Source organism: Mastomys coucha, unplaced genomic scaffold (genome assembly GCF_008632895.1).
Source record: "Mastomys coucha isolate ucsf_1 unplaced genomic scaffold, UCSF_Mcou_1 pScaffold20, whole genome shotgun sequence".
In the NCBI taxonomy this organism is placed as follows: domain Eukaryota; kingdom Metazoa; phylum Chordata; class Mammalia; order Rodentia; family Muridae; genus Mastomys; species Mastomys coucha.
In genome coordinates, this window is record NW_022196903.1 from 32,298,038 (window position 1) to 32,317,197 (window position 19,160).

Sequence of the window (19,160 nt, forward strand, 5' to 3'; positions counted from 1 at the left end):
ATCAAGGTGAAGTGTCTTACCACATCTTAACCCTTACTCCTGAACCAGAGGTAAACACGATAGGCTCCTTCTCTACTTAAATTCACAGGATTAAATGGGCAAATCCCCTGGATCCCAGGACCTTATCTATATAATGGGGATAATCTCACACCATCTCCTGAGAATTAGTGAGTTAAGATCTACAATGTGCCCAAAAGAAAAAGTCAAAAGAATTAATCAGTTAAGAGCCACAGCTAATTTTTCAAAATGTGACTGAAATGTGAATCACGATTTTTTTTTAAAAAAAAGCAGGCTTACAAAAACACGCTGTCTTTTTAAACTAATGAGCATGATCATCACTGGAATTAACTAACACTACATCCCAGGGCCTCCCTGTCCAACCCTAAGATTCATTTTCAGGACAATCAGACTTAGGGCCTTTATTTCTTCTGCCCTAAGCCCCCTTTTAAACATTTCTTCATTCATCCGTTTGTTGTAATACTGAGGATCAAACCTAGGGCTTTGTGTAAGTTAGGCAAACATTTCCCATGACTGAGCCACACTCTCAGCCCAATCCTCTTTAACTTCCTCACAATAGTCCTTGTTATGAGCATCCTCCACACCAAGCACCAAAATATAAAGAACATGTAAGTGGCTTATGTGCGTGTATGGGGGAGCCCATGAAGCAGGAACTGGTAGGTGGCGGCCAGCTCCTTAAACATCCTGGCAATGCCTGACTTTTGGTAGAATTCCTGTCCCTCCCACTCTGGACATGGACTATGGCCCCTGCCATTGGACTACAACCCCTGCCATTGAACTATGAGCCCTGCCATGCCATTGGGCTATGAGCCCTGCCAGGCCGTTGGACTACGGCCCCTTCCTCTGGCCACACTCACCTATTGGTGTTCTCCAGCACCTCCACCTTCTTCCGAAGCTCCAAGTTCTCAGTTGAACAAGACTCCACTCTGTGGAGAGAGCAGAAAGACACTCAGCTACTCTCCAAAGGGCAACTGCTCAGCCAGGGGCCTTTGGTGTCACAGAAAAAGGAGTGGGGTGGTCAGTGAGGAAGAGCTGGGACGCCTGAACAGAGAAGACAGCGAGGGTCCACAGGGACAACACAGCAGGCCAGGGCTCTCTTCAGAAAGTAGAGTGGGCTGGACACACATAAACCGCATCAGGCATCTCAATCAGGTTCCTGACCTCTTCTTGCTGCTGTCATCCCTCACTAGACCACGGGCTGTAGAGTCACTGGAGCTGCACTGCTGGCCAGATCTGATACAAAGCTTGAAGCTTGGGTAAAAGGCAGACAGGACCAGATCCCAGGGCAGTGAAGTGCTGGAGCACACATGCTGGGAGACACAGAGAAGAGAGATCCCTAGAAATAACCTTGATTAGCTGGGTGGTGGTGGCACACACCTTTAATTCCAGCACTTGGGAGGCAGAGGCAGGCAGATTTCTGAGTTCAAGGCCAGCCTGGTCTACAGAGTGAGTACCAGGACAGCCAGGGCTACACAGGGAAACCCTGTCTCGAAAAACCAAAAAACAAAACAAAAAAACCAGAAAACAAAAAACCTTGATTGTGGATACCTTTAGGACACAATGAAACACAAGAACACAGAACCAGGGTCCTTAATGCTACATTGCCTATGCCTAATCCAACTCATAGAAGGACAACTTTCCATAGAAGCTTCTAGATCTAGTTAGAAGCCAGCCAGTGCTTTAACCTTACAGGCACAAGTAAGAAAGACTCATTGGTGGGTCTCCCAGGGTCTACCCAGAAATCATACCAACTGGTCAGCAGGAGATCTACTTTTTAGGGCTGATAGAGATGGTCCTCAATCCACATGGTTCTCTGAGCCCCCAAGGCATTCCAGGGCTTTCAAAAGAACAAAGGTTGCCTTCATGTGTGTTTGCAAAAATTCTGTCTGCCCACAGCATGCATTACAGAGTACAGGAAATACCAGAGTCTTATTTGTATCATCTGAGGCCAGTAGGAACTGGTTACACAGCAGTGCTCCTGTAGGTGGAAGCTGGGCCTCTCTTCTGAGGAGCTGCAGGAATTCTAAGTCTAAGTCTGGAAGCACTCAAGATCGTGGTCAAAAAGCCTGATTCACGGGACATCCTTTAAAAAGCAGTCCCTTCTACATGACCACTAGAGGGCAGGCAAACACTGCCGATGCACCGGGAGGGGGGTTTCACAAAGCCAAACTGAGACCCTCACTCTGCTTGGCGAGTCTGATCTAATAAACACAACCAGCCAGTGAGCAGCTTACTTTTTCTCCAGGCTGTCCATGTATTCTTTCTTCTTTCTCCTGCTTTCTTGGGCAGAAATCTGTGAAATAAGGAGGGGAGGGGGATGAGTTTCTCTATTTGAAAGTAAAACCGGAGTGAATGGAAGGAACACAGGAGGCCTTCTGCACAGGGATCAGCAAAGCTGGCATCACCCGTGTGGCCAGACCCCCTTTGTTTAAACTGTGGACTCCCCCCTACTTATCACCAACTCTGCTTCCGGCCCAGACAGATCCTCCCCACCCGCCGACACACTCCTGGGTCACAGACTGATGGTTGAAATAGCTCAGAAAAATGATGTCAGCCCCCTGGACCTCAGCTGGCTCAATTATATATAAAATCAGCCAGCTGGGCTTGATATGTGTAAACTGTCTGCTGGCTCTACATGAGTGTGAGGAGGTGGGACTCTGAGTCTTTCTCTTGTCCTCTGCTCTCTCGGCCTTCCTCTCCTGCTCCCTCTGTCTGCACCACAGCTCTGGAGGCAACGGAGACGAGGTGGCTTACTAAAGTTTGTTTTTTAATCACAGACCACTAACAAAAAGATCCGAGCTCTTAAGTAACACCACGTCAAACTGTATTTGCTTATAAATTACATTATTGAACAATGAGGAGAAAAATATTATATAACGTCATAAAACTGGAAAGACTGAGATTCTTAAAAATAAAAATAAAAATAGAGGTTCTTGTATCTCCTCCTGCCTCTGAACAGGCTATCATGCCACAAGGAGTCTACATACTGGTGTGAGTTCACACTCACGATGGGCAGATGGGGTCTCTGCTCCTGACCGATTATAGGAAGTCCCCCTATGGATGGACCTGTGGGGTGGGGGCTTGAGGGCTCAGTTCCCCTGTCTGTCACAGCAATGCCTAGCGTGGAACAGCTCACCTTATTCTTGATCTTTCTCCGGATTTTCTTCAGGGCCTTCTCCTCAGATTTTGTCAGGGGCAGCTTGGTAGGAATGGGATAGCCCTCAGCAACCAAGGTCCTCTTCTCCTCTTCCGTCAGGACCAGTGGGCCTGATCCCTGCAGCTTCTGTGCAGACCATGGAGTACAGAACGGTCAGAGAGGAGTGACAGACGGTGGGGAATCTCACCGTGCAGAACAAAGGAAGGCTCTTTAAGCTTTGGGTCAAACGTAGGTGCTTTGAAGCAAAAGCAAAGATAGAGAAGGTGTGCCCGTGTGGGTGGCAAATCTCTTTATTTACATATGTGCATGTGGCATGAGTACTGTGTGTCATGTACATATGTATGTACTCATGTGTGTATGTGTGTATGTGTGTATGTATGTGCGGTGCATGCCTGTAGAGTACATGTGTATATGCCTGTGCATATATACGGAGGCTAGAACAGGGTATCAGGCGTCTTCTATTTCTCTCTGCTTTTTTAGTGAGGCAGGATCTCTCACTAAACAAGAGAGCTTGCTGTCTTCAACTAGGTTAGCTAACCAGTAGCTCTTGGGGTCTACTGGCCGCCATCTCCCAAGGCTGGTGTCGCAGACAACAGGCAGTCATGCCTAGCTTTTTTTATGTGGGTGGTTGTGATTCAATCTCAAATCTTCATGCTTGCAGGGCAAATGTTCTGACCCCTTGAACCACCTTCCCAGTATCCCATAAGAGTGTTTTAAACCCCGTAATTCTCAATCCAAGGGAAATCTACAGAAGCCTTGGCCCACTGTTTCTCCCAGGGAATACCTTTCTATGTAGCACACACAAAGTAATAGTATAGAGTTCACACACCACATCCCTGGAGGCTTAGGGGTAAGGGAAAATTCCCTTAGAGGTCAGCTTCATTTAAGACTTGTATTGTTCCCCTACTAAAGGGCTAATTTTACGACCAGCTTTCTCCACACCACAGTTTCTCTTCCCCTCCACTTACAACCAAGGGGCTTGAAGTCCCTTAGTTGTAACACACCGGCAGGCATTTTTTCCATGGAAGTGCAGGCTTCCAAGAGTCCTACACTGCCCATCAGCAATGAAGCTGAGAACCACAGTCCACTGTGTGTAGCCCAGAACACAATGACGTGTTTCTATTAGTCACACAAGCTGACTCACTAGTGAGTAATCTTCATGCTCCCTGCCACCGAGGACTGACAGCAAACCCTATCTCTCGAGCGGCTTGGGGTCATGACAGTGGGACTGGAGTTTGAGCCCTGAGACCTTGAGGGCAGCTCAAGGCTGAGCTGAGCTGGTGGCTGGAGGAGCCTTCGACTTTTAGAGAAAGAAAACCCTTGTGCGTTTACGTTTGCGGGATGAGAGGAGGAGGCTACGGGGAGGGTTGAGGAGACTCGAATGCTGCTTTCTGGAGCATTTCTGAATGATGCTTGACAAGCATGAGGCAGGTAACCCGAGCAAAGGACGGGCTGTACTCAGAACTGTAACCGGAGACGCCCTACCCAGAGCAGGTGAGCTCAGGAGGCTGAGACAGCAGAGGGAGCTGCTTAATCCAAGCAGAGGTTGGGCTCCAGGGGACTGTAGACAGCAGGGAGACACTAACAGGAATATGGGGTGGAGATGCTGGCACATGGCATGAATCTGAACAGTGAAATCCAGGTTCAGATAGAGAAGGCAGGCATGGCAAGTGAGGGCCTTTGTTCTCAGTAATACAACATGTTGTTAAGATCTAAAACATACGGGGACAAGTGAATCTTCTCAAAATTATCCAAATTGTGCTGATGGACAGTTCCTATTCCCTCTTAAAATATTTCATCTATATTTGTTAGTCACATACATTGCATGTATGAAATTCTCAAAAAATAAAATACTATGTTTAAAATTTGTTATTCATTTAAAAAAAAATAGTATAGTTCTAAAAAGTCTGCTTGTAATTCTGAAGTCTTCATAGACATCGGATTCCTTCTTTAGAACAATAAAATGTGAACTCTCTACCCCTCCCTTTTACCTGTGCCTGGGATTTTGTCACAGCGCCCTGGGTTAAGACCCCCAACCCCCGAAACACACACAAAAGATTAAACTATGTTTTTGAGCTTTTGACATCAAAGAAGTTAATCTCAGAGAGACTTTCTTTTCAAATTTCACCCAAGAATGCTTATCTAAAAGATGAAAGGCATTTCCTAGATCCCATTAAGTAAGGATCTTCTACATTAATGGCAAATGTTTATGGTATAACTTTGAAGGGAAAAGAACAGAAATGTTATGCCTGAGGCTTCCAGCCCTGGAAAATAAACACATGGATAAGAACTGGATCTGCATTTGAAAAGAGAATTCCTGAGATTTGTAGGCAGGGGCAGGCCTTTATAAACATGTTCTTCAGGGTTAGTACTACACTGCTTTTTCTTTGGTCCTATGGCTTGAATGCAGTCTGCCCCCACCTGGAGGCTTGGTCTCTAGTGTGGTACCTTAGAGAAGTGTGGACATGAAGAATACACACCAGGGCCCTTTTGCAGGAGTAAGTTGGGTCTCATAGGACCAGGATTAGTTACCATGGGGATGGGGGTACACAGCCTCCCTGCCTCCTTTGCATGGTGTCCTTCCCACTCCCTGCTTCTTCCTTCTGTTTTTCTGCCCTACATGGAGCATCTTCTCTGAAGGCTAAGTAGATATAGGCACCATGCTCTTAAACTTCACCACCTCCAGGACCGTCCTAACTTATTCAGACTTGGGTATTTTGTTACAGACACATAGCATGAACAGAGACTTCTAACCACTAAATAAAAATTTCATTACAAGGATGAAAAATTAGACTGAGAGGATCCCTGGACCCCCCCCAAAGGGGCCCCCCAGATACTTACATGTGGAGCTGTGAGGAGAGGAGATGTGGACAAGGCAGAGGGGCCCCGGGGTATGGCTCTGGCCGGGCTGTGTGCCTGAGACAGGCTGAAGGGATGCAGTCGTGGGTTGGGGCTCAAGCTGCCCTCAGAGTCACTGCTGTGACTACTGGGTGGTGTTGGTGGTAAGTGCAGTTGATCCACGGAGGCTGTGGGCAAAGAGAGCTCATTTCAGCCACCACAGAAGAGTAACTCAAGACTCAGGGGCCAGTTAAACATACAACATGTGTCTCCACACTGGGAGCTTTGGGGTAGGTGCAGAGAGTGGGGACTCTCTCTAGGCTGGCCTAGAAAGTTCTTTAAGACTTGATGGAGTGAGGAGAGGAGAGCCAGGTGCAGAACAATGTGTCTAGCAGTCCTCTTGTTGTATGAAAAGGGAGAGAGAAAGTGACCATAGAGTCACACTTATTAGTCCCAGCACAAAACTACCCTGGGCATGAGACACCAACAAAAGGATGACCCCAAGAGTGGCCTGGGATGCTGGGGACTCCTGACACGGTGTCAACAAGACTTTCACTGAGTTTCTTTATTGTTTTATTTTTGTAACATATTTGGAGACAGGTTTTCATAGATCCTAGTCTGGCCTTGAATTCTAGACAGCTGAGGATGGCCCTGAACTTCTGATCCTCTCGCCCCCACCTCTGTAATGCTGAGATTGAACATGTGTTCCACTGTGCCAGGTTTAATACGGTACTGGGGGTGGAATGGAGGGCTTCTTGAATGCTGTGCAAGCACTCTGCCAACTGAGCTACACCCAATGTCCCACTGTATTCTTTTCAGATAGTTTACACAGGTTGATATGCAAATCGTGTTAGTGGTGTGCAGTTTGTTTGTTTGTTTGGTTGGTTGGTTGGTTGGTTTTAAAAAAAAAAAAACAATCCTTTAGGAAACTGCCAACCTGAAGGCTCTCGTGGAATTCTTAGAGAAAAGCCCCTTTGTTTCTCGAGGAATGTGGCTGGTGGGGCCTGCAGGCAGGAGGCCAGGCATTCTTCATTCAGAAACCCTACATCTACCATTAGACAGAAAAGTAGTCACAGGAAAAAGAAAGGGGGTGGGTACAAAATGCCTTCTCCCCTAAAGCCTTTCTTCGGGGCACATTACTGGGACTGAGAGTACCCAATAGGCATCCAGCTAGCACCTCCAGTTGGAATGAGCTTCTAAAGGGAGGTCATCACCTGGGATCCACCTGCACAAAGACTGGTGGGTTCCCTCTTTCTTTTTTTCTGAACAAGATTTCTCTGTTCTGCCAGCCACGGCTGCCAAGGGTCCCTTGTTCCAGCTTCATGTGGCATTTCTGTATCCACAGGACACCTGCATGCTTTACAAACCTGAGTAGCACTGGGATAGGCTGTGGATGACCCTTTAACACATCATGTGCTTGGCTAGAAAGTTGGCATGCTTTACATATTTGCCAAGGTTCCCCTATGCCATGAGTACATGACACTGTATGTTAAAACCCAAACCAGCAAAAGCAAAACATCCAGGAATCAGATTTCCCTACTGGGGGTGGGATTGGGGGGGGGGGGTCCAGCTAAACTCCCAAGGACACCAAACGTTTCTCTGCCTCCAGGCCTGGCTGGAGTAACCTATGCTTTTCTCCTTTCTAAGCAAGCGGGTAGCCCACCAGAGAGAAGCAGACAGGAAAAGCCTGCCCTTCTAGCCACAGGTGCCCCAGGATCAGATTTCTAAACATTCTTTGAAATGCTGCTCCTAAGCTGCAGAAGGGGCAGCGGACAGCAAGCTACTCTGCCCAGAAACTTTTGTACACAGGATATTCAATTTCTTTATCTGTCTTTATCCAGGATAATGAGGAAGGATTGCCATTTCTCCTCCAGTGACCCTAGATCCTGACGCCACTATGGGGACCTATTGTTCGGGTTGTGACACTTTCTGAACCACATCACAACACACTAAAAAGAACAAGATACATTTGTTGGTGGTAAGCAACCATAAAGATGAAAGAAATCTCTTGGAAGCGGACTATACGGCTCAAAGGCATGAATGTGGGCTGCTCAATGCCAAGAAAACAAAGGCTCAACACTGATGCAGATGGATAATATTACCTTTTAAGTCCTTTATAGATAGTAAAGGGCCAACCCGGAGTCAGTGGTCTCAAATCTAGCCCTGAATCAGGTCCTAAAGGAATGAAGGCAAATCATATGCCCATGCTCACACAATGTACGCTCCTTTGTACACTAGCACATGCATTCTCTGTAACTGTGTACACTGTATTCTTAGTTGATCCTGCAATGAACTGTACAGCTAAACATGTGTTGGACATGTGAATGAAAGGAAGGGGTAGCACCAACGGACACAGAATTACAAAGAGTGGACTCCATGTTCTGTGTAAATAAGATACCGAGAGCTTCTCGCGCCCTCCTGAGGTGCAGAGACTGTGTCCAGGATCCCAACTCACAGGAGAACACAGAGGGGGAAGTCAAAAAAGTAAAATTAAAAAGATGCAGAGAATGAACCAAAAAGCAAACAACTCCAAGAATGCCATGGTCTGGTTCTAAATGAATGACCAGAAGCCCAGAGAGGTCCACCACCATCAGGACCATGAACATTACCAAGGAAAGGGGCTCATCCCGACTGTCACTCAAATAGAGCAGCTCAGAGCACACCCTGGTTGTGTAGACACGCGACAAACTCATTTACAGAGGGTTAAAACTCAAGTTTGTATTAAGCCAGTGCCGCTGTGTATCTGTGGGGTGATAGTGGCTTCACACCAGGAGGGCATAAGGACAAGTGAGTGTCGCCAACCGCACGCATGCCGCAGCAGTCAATCATGGGTCTAAAAACCATCCTTGGTAAGCATCAAGCCACACTAATGCTAAGCTGAAAATAAAGGACATGTAGAGAAATAATTCTATTAGGTAACTGTTCAGATTTAAAAATATTGTTTTGGAATCAAGCCTTTTTAAGAACAGAATCATTCCATACAGCCAGTTACCTCTACAATCACTCTACCATTCTCCCTTTCCTCCAGCATGGGCACCTGGAGTGTGGGAGGGACGGGAGATGAGCTCACCTTCTTTGGGAGAGAAGTTTAAGAACTGATCCACTTCATGCGGCTCCAGCTTAATCTTAGGAATAAGCGTCTGGCATGAGGAGTCCCCCTGGAAAAGAAATTTCAAACATGAAACTTTTAACTTAGAAACAGCCTTTATGAAACAGGGGCTAGTTGTCAACTGTATCTTATGCTAGAATCGTGTGCTGCACCTTCTCACAGCCGAACCTGGGACTTGCCACCTCTGATTAAAATCCATGGCTCATTGTTATTGCTGTTGTTGTCATAAAGACATTTATGGTAAAATATTGTGGGAAATTTTCAAAGAGGCCCTGGCCCCCAGTCTGTCCTGCAATATGACAATGTGCCTCAGGATGCACGCTTTGCCTCCTGACTCCTCAGTGACTGATAGCAATATCTAAGTGTAAAATACCCATCAGGGAAAGGAGAGAAGGGAGCAAGAGAACAGGATCCTCAACTGTTATCTACATACAGACTTCAAAACCAACTGAGGCCTGAAGAGGTGGCTGAGCAGGAAAGAGCACTGGCTGCTCTTAAGAGACCTGGGTTCAGTTCCCAGCAGCCACATAGTAGCTCACAACTACCTTTAACTCCAGTTCCAGGGGATCCAATACCCTCTTCTGATCTCAGTGATTTCATGTACACATGTGGTACCTGTACACACACACACACACACACACACACACACACACACACACAAGTCAAGTGAGCCAAAATCTTGTGGAGCAAGAAAACTAATACAGACCTTGAAAGTCCTCCCAGGACCCAAGAGGTTTTGAGAAAGGAATCCAAGGGTCAACTACAACCCAGATGTCCATAATGAGGAGACTACAATGTGTTTGTGCCTCTCCCAATATGTTACCTTTTCAGGACCACACAGACACTGTGTCTTGCTGACAGGAGATGTGACTACACGGGTATGTCTGGAGCCACACACAAGTGAGGCTCTGAACTTCGAACTAGAAGCTGTGCAAGCATGATTCTGGTCTGTCAGCCATCAGACACTGGAAACACCCAGGGAGAGATGGAGTGATGTTAAATTCTGCTTTCCATTAATTCCATGGGCTTAAATTAAGCAAGGAGGAAACTCCTGCCTTCCTATGGTCTCCACCAGTAACACAGCAAGTGTGAACCAGCAGGTGTGATATTTCTGGATTGGGTGAGGACGACTCAGCAGAGGACCAGAAAACCAGCATAACCTCAACCATTCCTTCCCCTCTGGAATAAAAGTCAGTGCCATGGACTGTGGATATTCATCTGTGTTTTTAATTTCATTGGAGCAATTATGGAAAAAAGAAAGGAAATCAGCTCTGCTACTGCTTTTTCTATACAATACCTTTGAAATTTGTCACAATCAATGTTGATAACAATTAGAATAATCTTGATACACTCCTGTTCATACACACACATGAATGCATGCATATGTGTAGAGCTATTCTCACTCCAATTCATGTATCTCCTAGGATAAATGTTTTATTGGCGACCAAAGATCTCTACCTTTTGATATTTATATTTATAAGGAAGAAAACTGGATATACCCCAGCATTCATATCCAGAGGGGACTCTTCTTTTTCAAAAGGAGTGGAAATGGCTGTGATGGTCAGAGTGACAGAAGGGACAAGTCCTGGGGGCTGCTCCTCTGTGATGGGCTCTGTCTTGATGGTGGTTGAAGGAAACTCTGTAGACAGGTACCATTTCTCACTCTCCACCTCCTCTGTGGGAAAAGGACAAGCCACATGTGAGCACATTGGAGCGCCAGGTATAAGCGAGTCATGTGATCACTGACCACTGCTGGACCCAAGCTCCAAGACTACGGAGAAGAGAATAAAAGGAAATGCGCATGCCAGAGTAGAGATGCATGGATACGGAATTGAATGGCATAAACCAAAGGCTTCTATGTATGTACACCTGGATCTGATACACCTGTGGAAGTTACAGGAAAGGTAGGGTTACAGGAAAGATAGAAGCAGGATCTGAATGGTTTGAATGAGAATGTCCTCCATAGGAGTGGATGTTTGAATGCTTGATTTCTGGTTGGTGGAACTGTTTTGGGGCTAAGGAGCTTTGATGGAAGAGGTCTGCCCCTGGGGGCTAGGAGAAGACATGACACTGAGGTTTCAAAAGCACACACCATTCCCAGGGCACTCCATCTTCCTGCCTACAGTTCAGGATGTCAGCTTTTAGCTCTCAGCTGTTCCTGCTGTTAGGACTCTAACCCTGGAGCCCTAAGTCCCTGTATGCCTTTTCTTCTCTAGGTCGTGGTCATGCTGTTTTATCACAGTAAAAGGAAAACTAGCTAGTAGCCTGGGCCTCCTGGGCCTACCAAGATGGAAGCTATGTAGGTGGAGAATAAGATGGGAGGGAAGGTTTTAAAATGTGTTTTAAAGGGCTTTAAATGTGAGCAGGGTGGTGGTGGCGCACACCTTTAATCTCAGCACTCAGGAGGCAGAGGCAGTGGATCTATGAGTTCGGGGCCAGCCTGGTCTACAGAGTCAGTTCCAGGACAGCCAGAGCTACACTGGGAAACCCTGTTTTGAAAGAACAAAATAACAAAAACAACAACAACAAAACTCCCCAAAATGTTAATATGTTATACTTTTTGTTTTTTAAACCAAGTAAATATGTTATTTAATAATAAGTATAATCTAAGAAAGAAAGAAAAAGAAGCTAATGATTGACAGAAGATTTCTCCACAGCCAATTGTTTTCTCCCTTCCTCTGTCTGTCTGTCTGTCTGTCTGTCTGTCTGTCTGTCTGTCTGTCTGTCTCTCTCTCTCTCTCTCTCTCTCTCTCTCTCTCTCTCTCTCTCTCTCTGTCTGTCTCTCTCTGTCTCTCTCTCTGGAATTCTTAATCCTCAGTTTTTGCCCTTCTGCTTCCCTACCTGTGTCTCAAACTTAACTAGACATCAGAGACATTGCACAGTCCTCCAGGAAAGTTCTGGGTTTGTTTGGCTAAAATGGATAAAATACTCATCTAGGGAGGAGGGTAGGGTCTTGATGAGCCTGGATTCTGTCTGGTTACCAATGCTTTAGTGATGAATACTGGGCCGGGGGAGAGATGACAACTGCTAAGCAGCAAGTTGGAGCCAGTGGCAGGGCTCCTTGGTCACTGGACACATACCGCCCTGGAGCCCAAACCGCACCAAACGGCTTCAGAGAAAATTACTCAGCCCAGCCCTGCACGAACAAAGGGTGGGGTGAGAAGGGAGAGCCAAGAGGCTGGAAACACGCAGAGAGAAAGGAAGAGCCAGCAGTCCAGCCCTCACTGACTGAGCATCAGCTTTCCTAAGTCGGGGCATACACAAAGCACATGTTCTCTGCTATTAGAAAACAAGCCCCGCCTGCTTGATGACCCTGAACAGTTCATGGGTGCAAAGCAGTTCCCACTGTGAACACAAACTCAAGATTCCCTTTTTTTTTAAAAAAAAAAGGTATTTGAAAAACATCATACAGAAGAGCTGAGGAGGGAAGCGTGGGAAGGGTGGCAAAGTAAAAGTTCACAAAGATAAACTCAAACCCCATAAACTACTTCCTTCGAGCCCAGAAAAGGCCAGGTTCCCACTCACAAGGGCAGTCGGCTTTCAGAGCGAGCTCCGAGCTCCGTAAGCTGCTGAGTATCTGCAGTGATGGGGGGGGATTTCCATCCTAGGGTGTGGGCGACATCCTGGCCCAGGGGGAGCTGGTGGGGAACAAAGGGGCCTTTTTAATGGCTGCCAGAGGAAGGGACACCACTCTGTACTTGACACATACTTCTGCTGGCCAGATGGGCGCCCTGCTCAGCTTATAGAAACAACCGAACCACAGGCCAAAAGAAGACTAATGAGCCTCACAAGGAGGCTCAGAGCTAGAAGACCGTCCATAGCAAGGAAGCCACAGGGAAGACGTGCTAGGACAGAATGGGGGAAGGGAGGGAGAGGCAGAGTGTAGGGAGAGGGTGTAGATCACTTAGGGCTGGATAGAGATGGGGGCAGAGAGAGGGTGTGGATCCCTTTCTTCACTCCGCGCAGTGAGATGCCAAAGCTTCTGTAGACATCGTACTCACAATCATACTCCAGATGTAGCAATGCTTGTCAGCAGCAGAGGCTAGAAAGGATCTAGGAAGAAGACATTTAGCCCTGGGTATAATAAAATGAAGAGGAAGGAACGCCTCTGGGAAAATGACTCCACACAATGACCAGTAAATTGTGAGGTAAGGTCACATGTCCCAGTATTACAGTCAAAGAGACTGTGATCCAGTTTAACTCACAATACACGCGATAGGCAAAATCAGTGCAGAAAGTACCGTGGACCTTGAAGGCCCAACAGGAAGATGAAACAGGTTCTCCCGGTTGAACAAAACCATTCTCAACAGACAAGAGCAGGTAGGAAACAGGAAAGAACAGTGTTTGCTCTTCATGCTCAGCCCCTGGTCCTATCTAAAAGCCAATCACTGCTGCCTTGGGAGCAGTGCCTAGAGAGCAAGCAATGGTGCTCCACCCCCGCCCCTTGTACCCCCCCCACAGCCCCCCGCAGCCCCCAAGCTCAGATGATGAAAGCAACTGGAGTGTCACCTTCACGCCTCTATTCTAGTACTGCAGTGTAGTCCTCCATCTTGAAGATGTTTTGAGTTAAAAGGAAGCTCAAGCTCAAAGGTGTCATTTTTATCAATGAGGAGACTGACATCTAAGTCTCCTCCATTGCCACCTGAGGCTAGACCCCAAGCTGCCGCATGCCTACCAGCATTTGTGAAGGAACCAAGTGGGAGTGTCTACAGACATATAACCAAGCTCACTGTACTCTGACTTACAAAGGCAAAACACAGGAAACAACAATTCATGAAGGAGGAGAGGAAGATGAGCAGATTTTGATCTATCTGTACAGCAGAATATTTACATAGACATCCACATTATACTTACAAAGCCTTTTCAACAAAGGAAAGCACCATAATATCCTAAGGAAAGCCTTGGGATAATAATACACAATTGATGAAGAAAAGAGACCGAGAAAACAGGCCTGAAGAGTCGATGTAGATCAAGACAATCATAGAGCACTGTGACTTTTCCTTATTCTTCAGCATTTTAGAGTATTTCTAAAAGCCTGTATTTGAAACTACTAATACAATTGCCAGTCGTCACACACAGCCATGGCCCTGCTTCTGCCTCCTTTGTGGCTTTGGGACTGCGGCAGTCATTGCTCGGATGTTGTGATGGCTAAAAGGGCCCATTGCTGACTCCGGTCGGCTTCCTCTCTCTGTACTAGTTGTGACTTGTTATTGCTATGCTAGAATATCCTGACACAAGCAACTGAAGAGACAGTTACAGTTTGAGGGGAGCCTGTCACGGGTGGAGAAGGCATGGTAGTTAGAGTGTGAGATACAGGAGCAGATCATACTCGTGAAGCAGGGAGGGATGAGCTAGTACGCAGCTAGCTTTCTCCTTTTTAGGTAGTCCAGGACCCCACCCAATGGGGAATGGTGCCGCCCATATTTAGTGGAGTATTTTGCCTGAATTAGCCTCTCCAGAGGCTCCTTTCCTAGGCGAGTCTTAGTCTATTCAAACTACACAGATATAAGCCATCACGCCCTCCAACTGTGCTCTTTGTTGTATGAGTTCTCAGAGCCTCCAGCTTGGCCAGGGAACTTAACCTCAGCAGTGCACATTAGCTTCTCAACATAATAGAATCTTCAAATATGTTAGCTAAGATGGGCTTTATGTTCTCACAGTTTTACTGTCACATAAGAAGGATGTGCTAGGCTAATCAGTCTCTTGATCCCAGAGGAAGGAGCAGAGCCATACAAATCGAAGGCATGGCAAGATAAGCTGAGCCATGCCACGCCAAGCCATCCAGTTCTGCTAGCCTTGGGGATGTGAATGAATGTAGCTGGAATTAGTAGCCACTTATCTGACCCCCATGTCAACCAGCCAGTCCCCAGCTCTGGAGACTCATGAGCTCTAGTAAAAACATTAAGCCCTGACATTAAGAGCTGGGCATAAAATGTAGTTGGTAGAGTGTTTACTTAGCATATGCAAAGTTCCAGGTTTGATTCCCCAGTACCACACAAATTCCAGTAATCCTAGTGTTCAAACTCAGGAAGTTGAGGCAAGAGGATCTGATGTTCAAAATCATCCTTGACTATATACTAAATTTGACACTACCCTAGAATAGACGTTGCCCCCACAAATACACAAAACAAAAAAGAATGGAGGTTTCAGGTGGTTTCTTATACAGCACAACTAGCTAGTACATATGTCTGGTATTAAGACATCAGAATCTATTGCAATGAGATTCAGAATAATATTGCATTGATTTTCAGAATAATTCCTCCAAGTTACCAACTGGAGGTTATGTCAATAATTATGAGTAGGGGCTAGTGAGATGGATGAGCAGGTTAGAGCACTTGCCTCATAAACTTGATGACCTGAGTTCAATTCCTAGAACCTACATAACTGTGGAAGGGGACTCCCAAAAGTTGTCCTCTGACTCGAAAGTGAATGATTAATAAAAATGCATAAATATTTGTAGACTGGCCAACCAGACCTGCCAGATACATCATGAAAGGAACAGGTTTCAGATTAAATTAGTGCAGTTAATAAGAAGTTTGATGAGACCAGCATTCCAGTGTGGTTGAAATGAGAGAAGACATCTTGCATCCCAACTCTTGGCTGTCAGTCTATATCCTGTCGCCAAGGGAAATAAATATCAAGTCAGAGAAAACAAAATGGCAAGTGTAACCTACAAGGCAGGAGGTCAACAAAGGGTAGAATGAGGAAAGGAGTGGCCTCTGTGGCTTGCCCAGGGCCTTAGTTTTTGCAGGTGAATTTTATTGGCAAAATGCATCTATAGGGCCACTGAGGCTTAGAATTAGAAGCATCCTCATTTGCGTAACTGGTTAAACAGACGGGGGAACTAAGTGCTTGAAATATTATAATTTCTAACTTTTATAAACTCTGCAATTTAATCTTTAAATGAAAAAGTGTTCTTCTGAATTGTATCTATGTCCCTTTTAAGTTTCATTTCAAATGAAAGACACCTTCTCCTAATTTTAATAGTGTGCCTTCTGGCTGCACACACACACACACACACACACACACACACACACACACCAGTAGCACCAGAGTTTATTTACACAGCTTCCCCTCAGAGGTCACATTCCAAAGCTGCATCTTCTCAGTAACACCCTTTGGCTATCAGCAAGGATGAAAAGAAGCCACCGTCTCACGACAGGGAGCAAGTCCTGCACGCCAGAGCTCAGAAGGGAGCAACCGCCAACACCACAGATGCTAAATAGACTGAAAGATCAGGTGGCCTTGGAGAGCAAAAGCACAGATCTGCTTAAAGCCAACCATAGGACAGCATGGGGAGTACAGCCGCAATCAATTCCATATGCACAGCCAGGCAACAACAACAGGGAAAAGATCAAACCTGAACTCCATCTTCTATTTTATAAACACATGTGAGTGCATGTGCGTGATCACATGTACACACACGTTACATGACACAGGAGTAAGCATTCATTATTAAGAGAAATCACTTAGTTACAATATCATCTATGTGACAAAACAGTCCCACCTGTATCCAAACAGTATGTGTATATTATCCATTTTAATCATGCAAAGGATCCACATTATCATCCAAATAGTATGTACAAATTGAAGAAGATATCTTAGTTTCTTACGCCTCCTCTAAACCTTCATGTTGTTTGCTCTTTGAACATGTTTTTAAAAATTGACAGATCTTACTTTTTCCACATAAAAGTCTCCTTGCCTAGAGAGATGGCTTGGTGGTTAAGAGCCCTGGCTATTCTTCCAGAAGACCATGGTTCAATACCCATATGACAGCCCACAGCCATCTTTAGTAGCTCCAGTTCCAGAAGGATCCAGGCCTCCATGGGTACCAGGTACCCAAGTGGTATATGTCTGGAGGCATGGCACATAGACTAGTAAAAAAGTAGTAATACTATCCTTCAACAATTACAAGACTGAGTTCTGGAAGGTAGGAGGCTATGGGACAAGAATTCTGTCAAATATGGTCAGAATAGTGAAAAACAGTGACCCGCTACTGACTGGGTGGAAGCCAGCGACCTGTCTGCCCATGGTACCCTGATATGAATAGAAAACTCAGCAGCACCATCAGTGTTTGCTATGGGCTGGGTACTCTTCTTAGGACTTTGGAAATACTAACTTTGTTCTAAGCATAACCACAGAGGTTAATACAACCATTACTCCCACTTGAAAAACAAACAACTGCAAGATTAAAAAACTCACCCAAAAGCTGTACAGCTGGTGCGCGGCAGACCTAAGAGTCATAGAAAAAGATTCTTCACATCGTAGAAATGAGTCCCATACCCTGGGCTCACTGTCACCTGCACACAATGCTTTCCAAGGGAGCAATGGTTCAATACAGATCTGGCCTAGATATACACATTTTCATAAATGTTATTTTTGTGAGCCCATGTGCATGCATAGAAAAAAATAAAATTGGATCACTCCTATACTACAGACCACCAAACTGATGTTTCTGACATGAAAAAACATCATTTAAGACCAACCAACCAGTAGTCCTTAGTTTTTGGTAGGCACCCAGCCTGTACTGGATGGACCTCTGAGACCAATGCGACCTCTGTCTTCTTTTTTTTTTTTTTTTTTTTTTTTTTTTGTTTAAGGATTTATTTATTTATTATATGTAAGTACACTGTAGCTGTCTTCAGACGCACCAGACGAGGGCGTCAGATCTCATTATGGGTGGTTGTGAGCCACCATGTGGTTGCTGGGATTTGAACTCATGACCTTCCGAAGAGTAGTCAGTGCTCTTCCCCGCTGAGCCATCTCACCAGACCCCTCTCTGTGTTCTTTCCATGCCTGCGTAAGGAGTTCTCTCTTTGGCTCCTGTCATTCCTATCACAGGCACTTGATAAATTATGTACTTAATTATGGAGCAATCCACAGAAGAACAATAACAATAATAGCTGATACTTATCTGGTGCTTGCAAAGTGACAGGCACTGTTCTAAGGGCTCAATAAATGTGAACTCAGAGAATCCTTCCAGCAATGCACTGGGTAAGTATTATATTTTCATTTTAAGGAACTGGATGATCAGACAGAAGACGGATACAGCTTACCCAGGGTCAAGTCATTCATAATTTGGGCAGAGCCCAGACTCATAACATGACTTTAAGAGATCCATGACATACTTGACTCGGGGTCAAGATTGCTTTTAAACTCACAATTTCTCCTGCAGGGTGTGGTGTTTAGAGCATGAACCACATAAATATCCATGGAACAGTGGACTGATTTGGAAAGACTGATTTGGTACACAGACGTACACGAAACTGTCACATACAGTTTGTTTTTTCATCAGAAACAGAAAGCTGTTATTCATGAATAATCCAAGGCTTTACTCGATAGATGGTTGTCAACTTTGCTGTTTTCTACTATTCTAGATTGGGAAGGTTAGGCAGAGGGGTTCCTATTTGACTGTTTTAAGGAAAGCAATGTTATTGTCTTCACCTGTGTTCCCCTGCCTGTCCTATGCAAACACAAGCGGGTTCCTTCATCGTCCCGCCCACAGCAGAAGGCCCAGTGTGGAGGCAAATGAGGGAGGCGTCATCCTGACGCACACTGATGCTCTTGACACTAGCTCAAAGGAAATGTGATTACCTATTTATCTCATCTCGGTGCCTTTTTCTTTTCTGGGTCTCACTTCCTGGGAACACGTCAACACCAGGATCCCTCTAAGGCTACAGAGCAGAAACCTAAGTCACTGATGACTCACCCTTACCCCCTTCCAACCCCCCCCCCAGACCCACACACAACTCTGTGTGAATTCTGCTGCCTATTTCTCTACTCATTTCAGAAACCATCCTTTCTGTGCCAGCTGCGTAGCACAGCTTCCTGCCTCTCTGTAGGCAGCTCTGCCTGTGCATCCCCTCTCTGCTCTCAGAGCCTCAGCATCGAGCCACGAGTCTCTCCTTTGACTCTCCAGCCAATGTCTTCCTCATTGCTCCAATCCTACTTCCCAGCCATCCCACGGGCCTCTCCCTCCTGAATGTGAAAGCAGCTTCATAAATTCAAGGTGTCAATACTTAGCCGTCACCCCCCCTC

The 19,160-nt window shown here is 45.8% G+C and overlaps 1 protein-coding gene across 2 annotated transcripts in view; it reads right to left on the bottom strand.

The window, feature by feature from the left end:
• The window catches only part of Creb3l2 (cAMP responsive element binding protein 3 like 2), a 120,903-nt gene that overhangs the window by 24,271 nt on the left and 77,472 nt on the right, over positions 1 to 19,160 (bottom strand). For both annotated transcript variants that reach the window (XM_031381548.1, XM_031381547.1), the window contains exons 3-8: positions 10,622 to 10,797; positions 9,084 to 9,171; positions 6,017 to 6,201; positions 3,155 to 3,301; positions 2,253 to 2,311; positions 876 to 944 (exon numbers count right to left, since the gene is read on the bottom strand). In XM_031381548.1, coding sequence (XP_031237408.1) covers positions 876 to 944; positions 2,253 to 2,311; positions 3,155 to 3,301; positions 6,017 to 6,201; positions 9,084 to 9,171; positions 10,622 to 10,797 — 724 coding nt within the window. The remainder of the gene's footprint in view (positions 1 to 875; positions 945 to 2,252; positions 2,312 to 3,154; positions 3,302 to 6,016; positions 6,202 to 9,083; positions 9,172 to 10,621; positions 10,798 to 19,160) is intronic.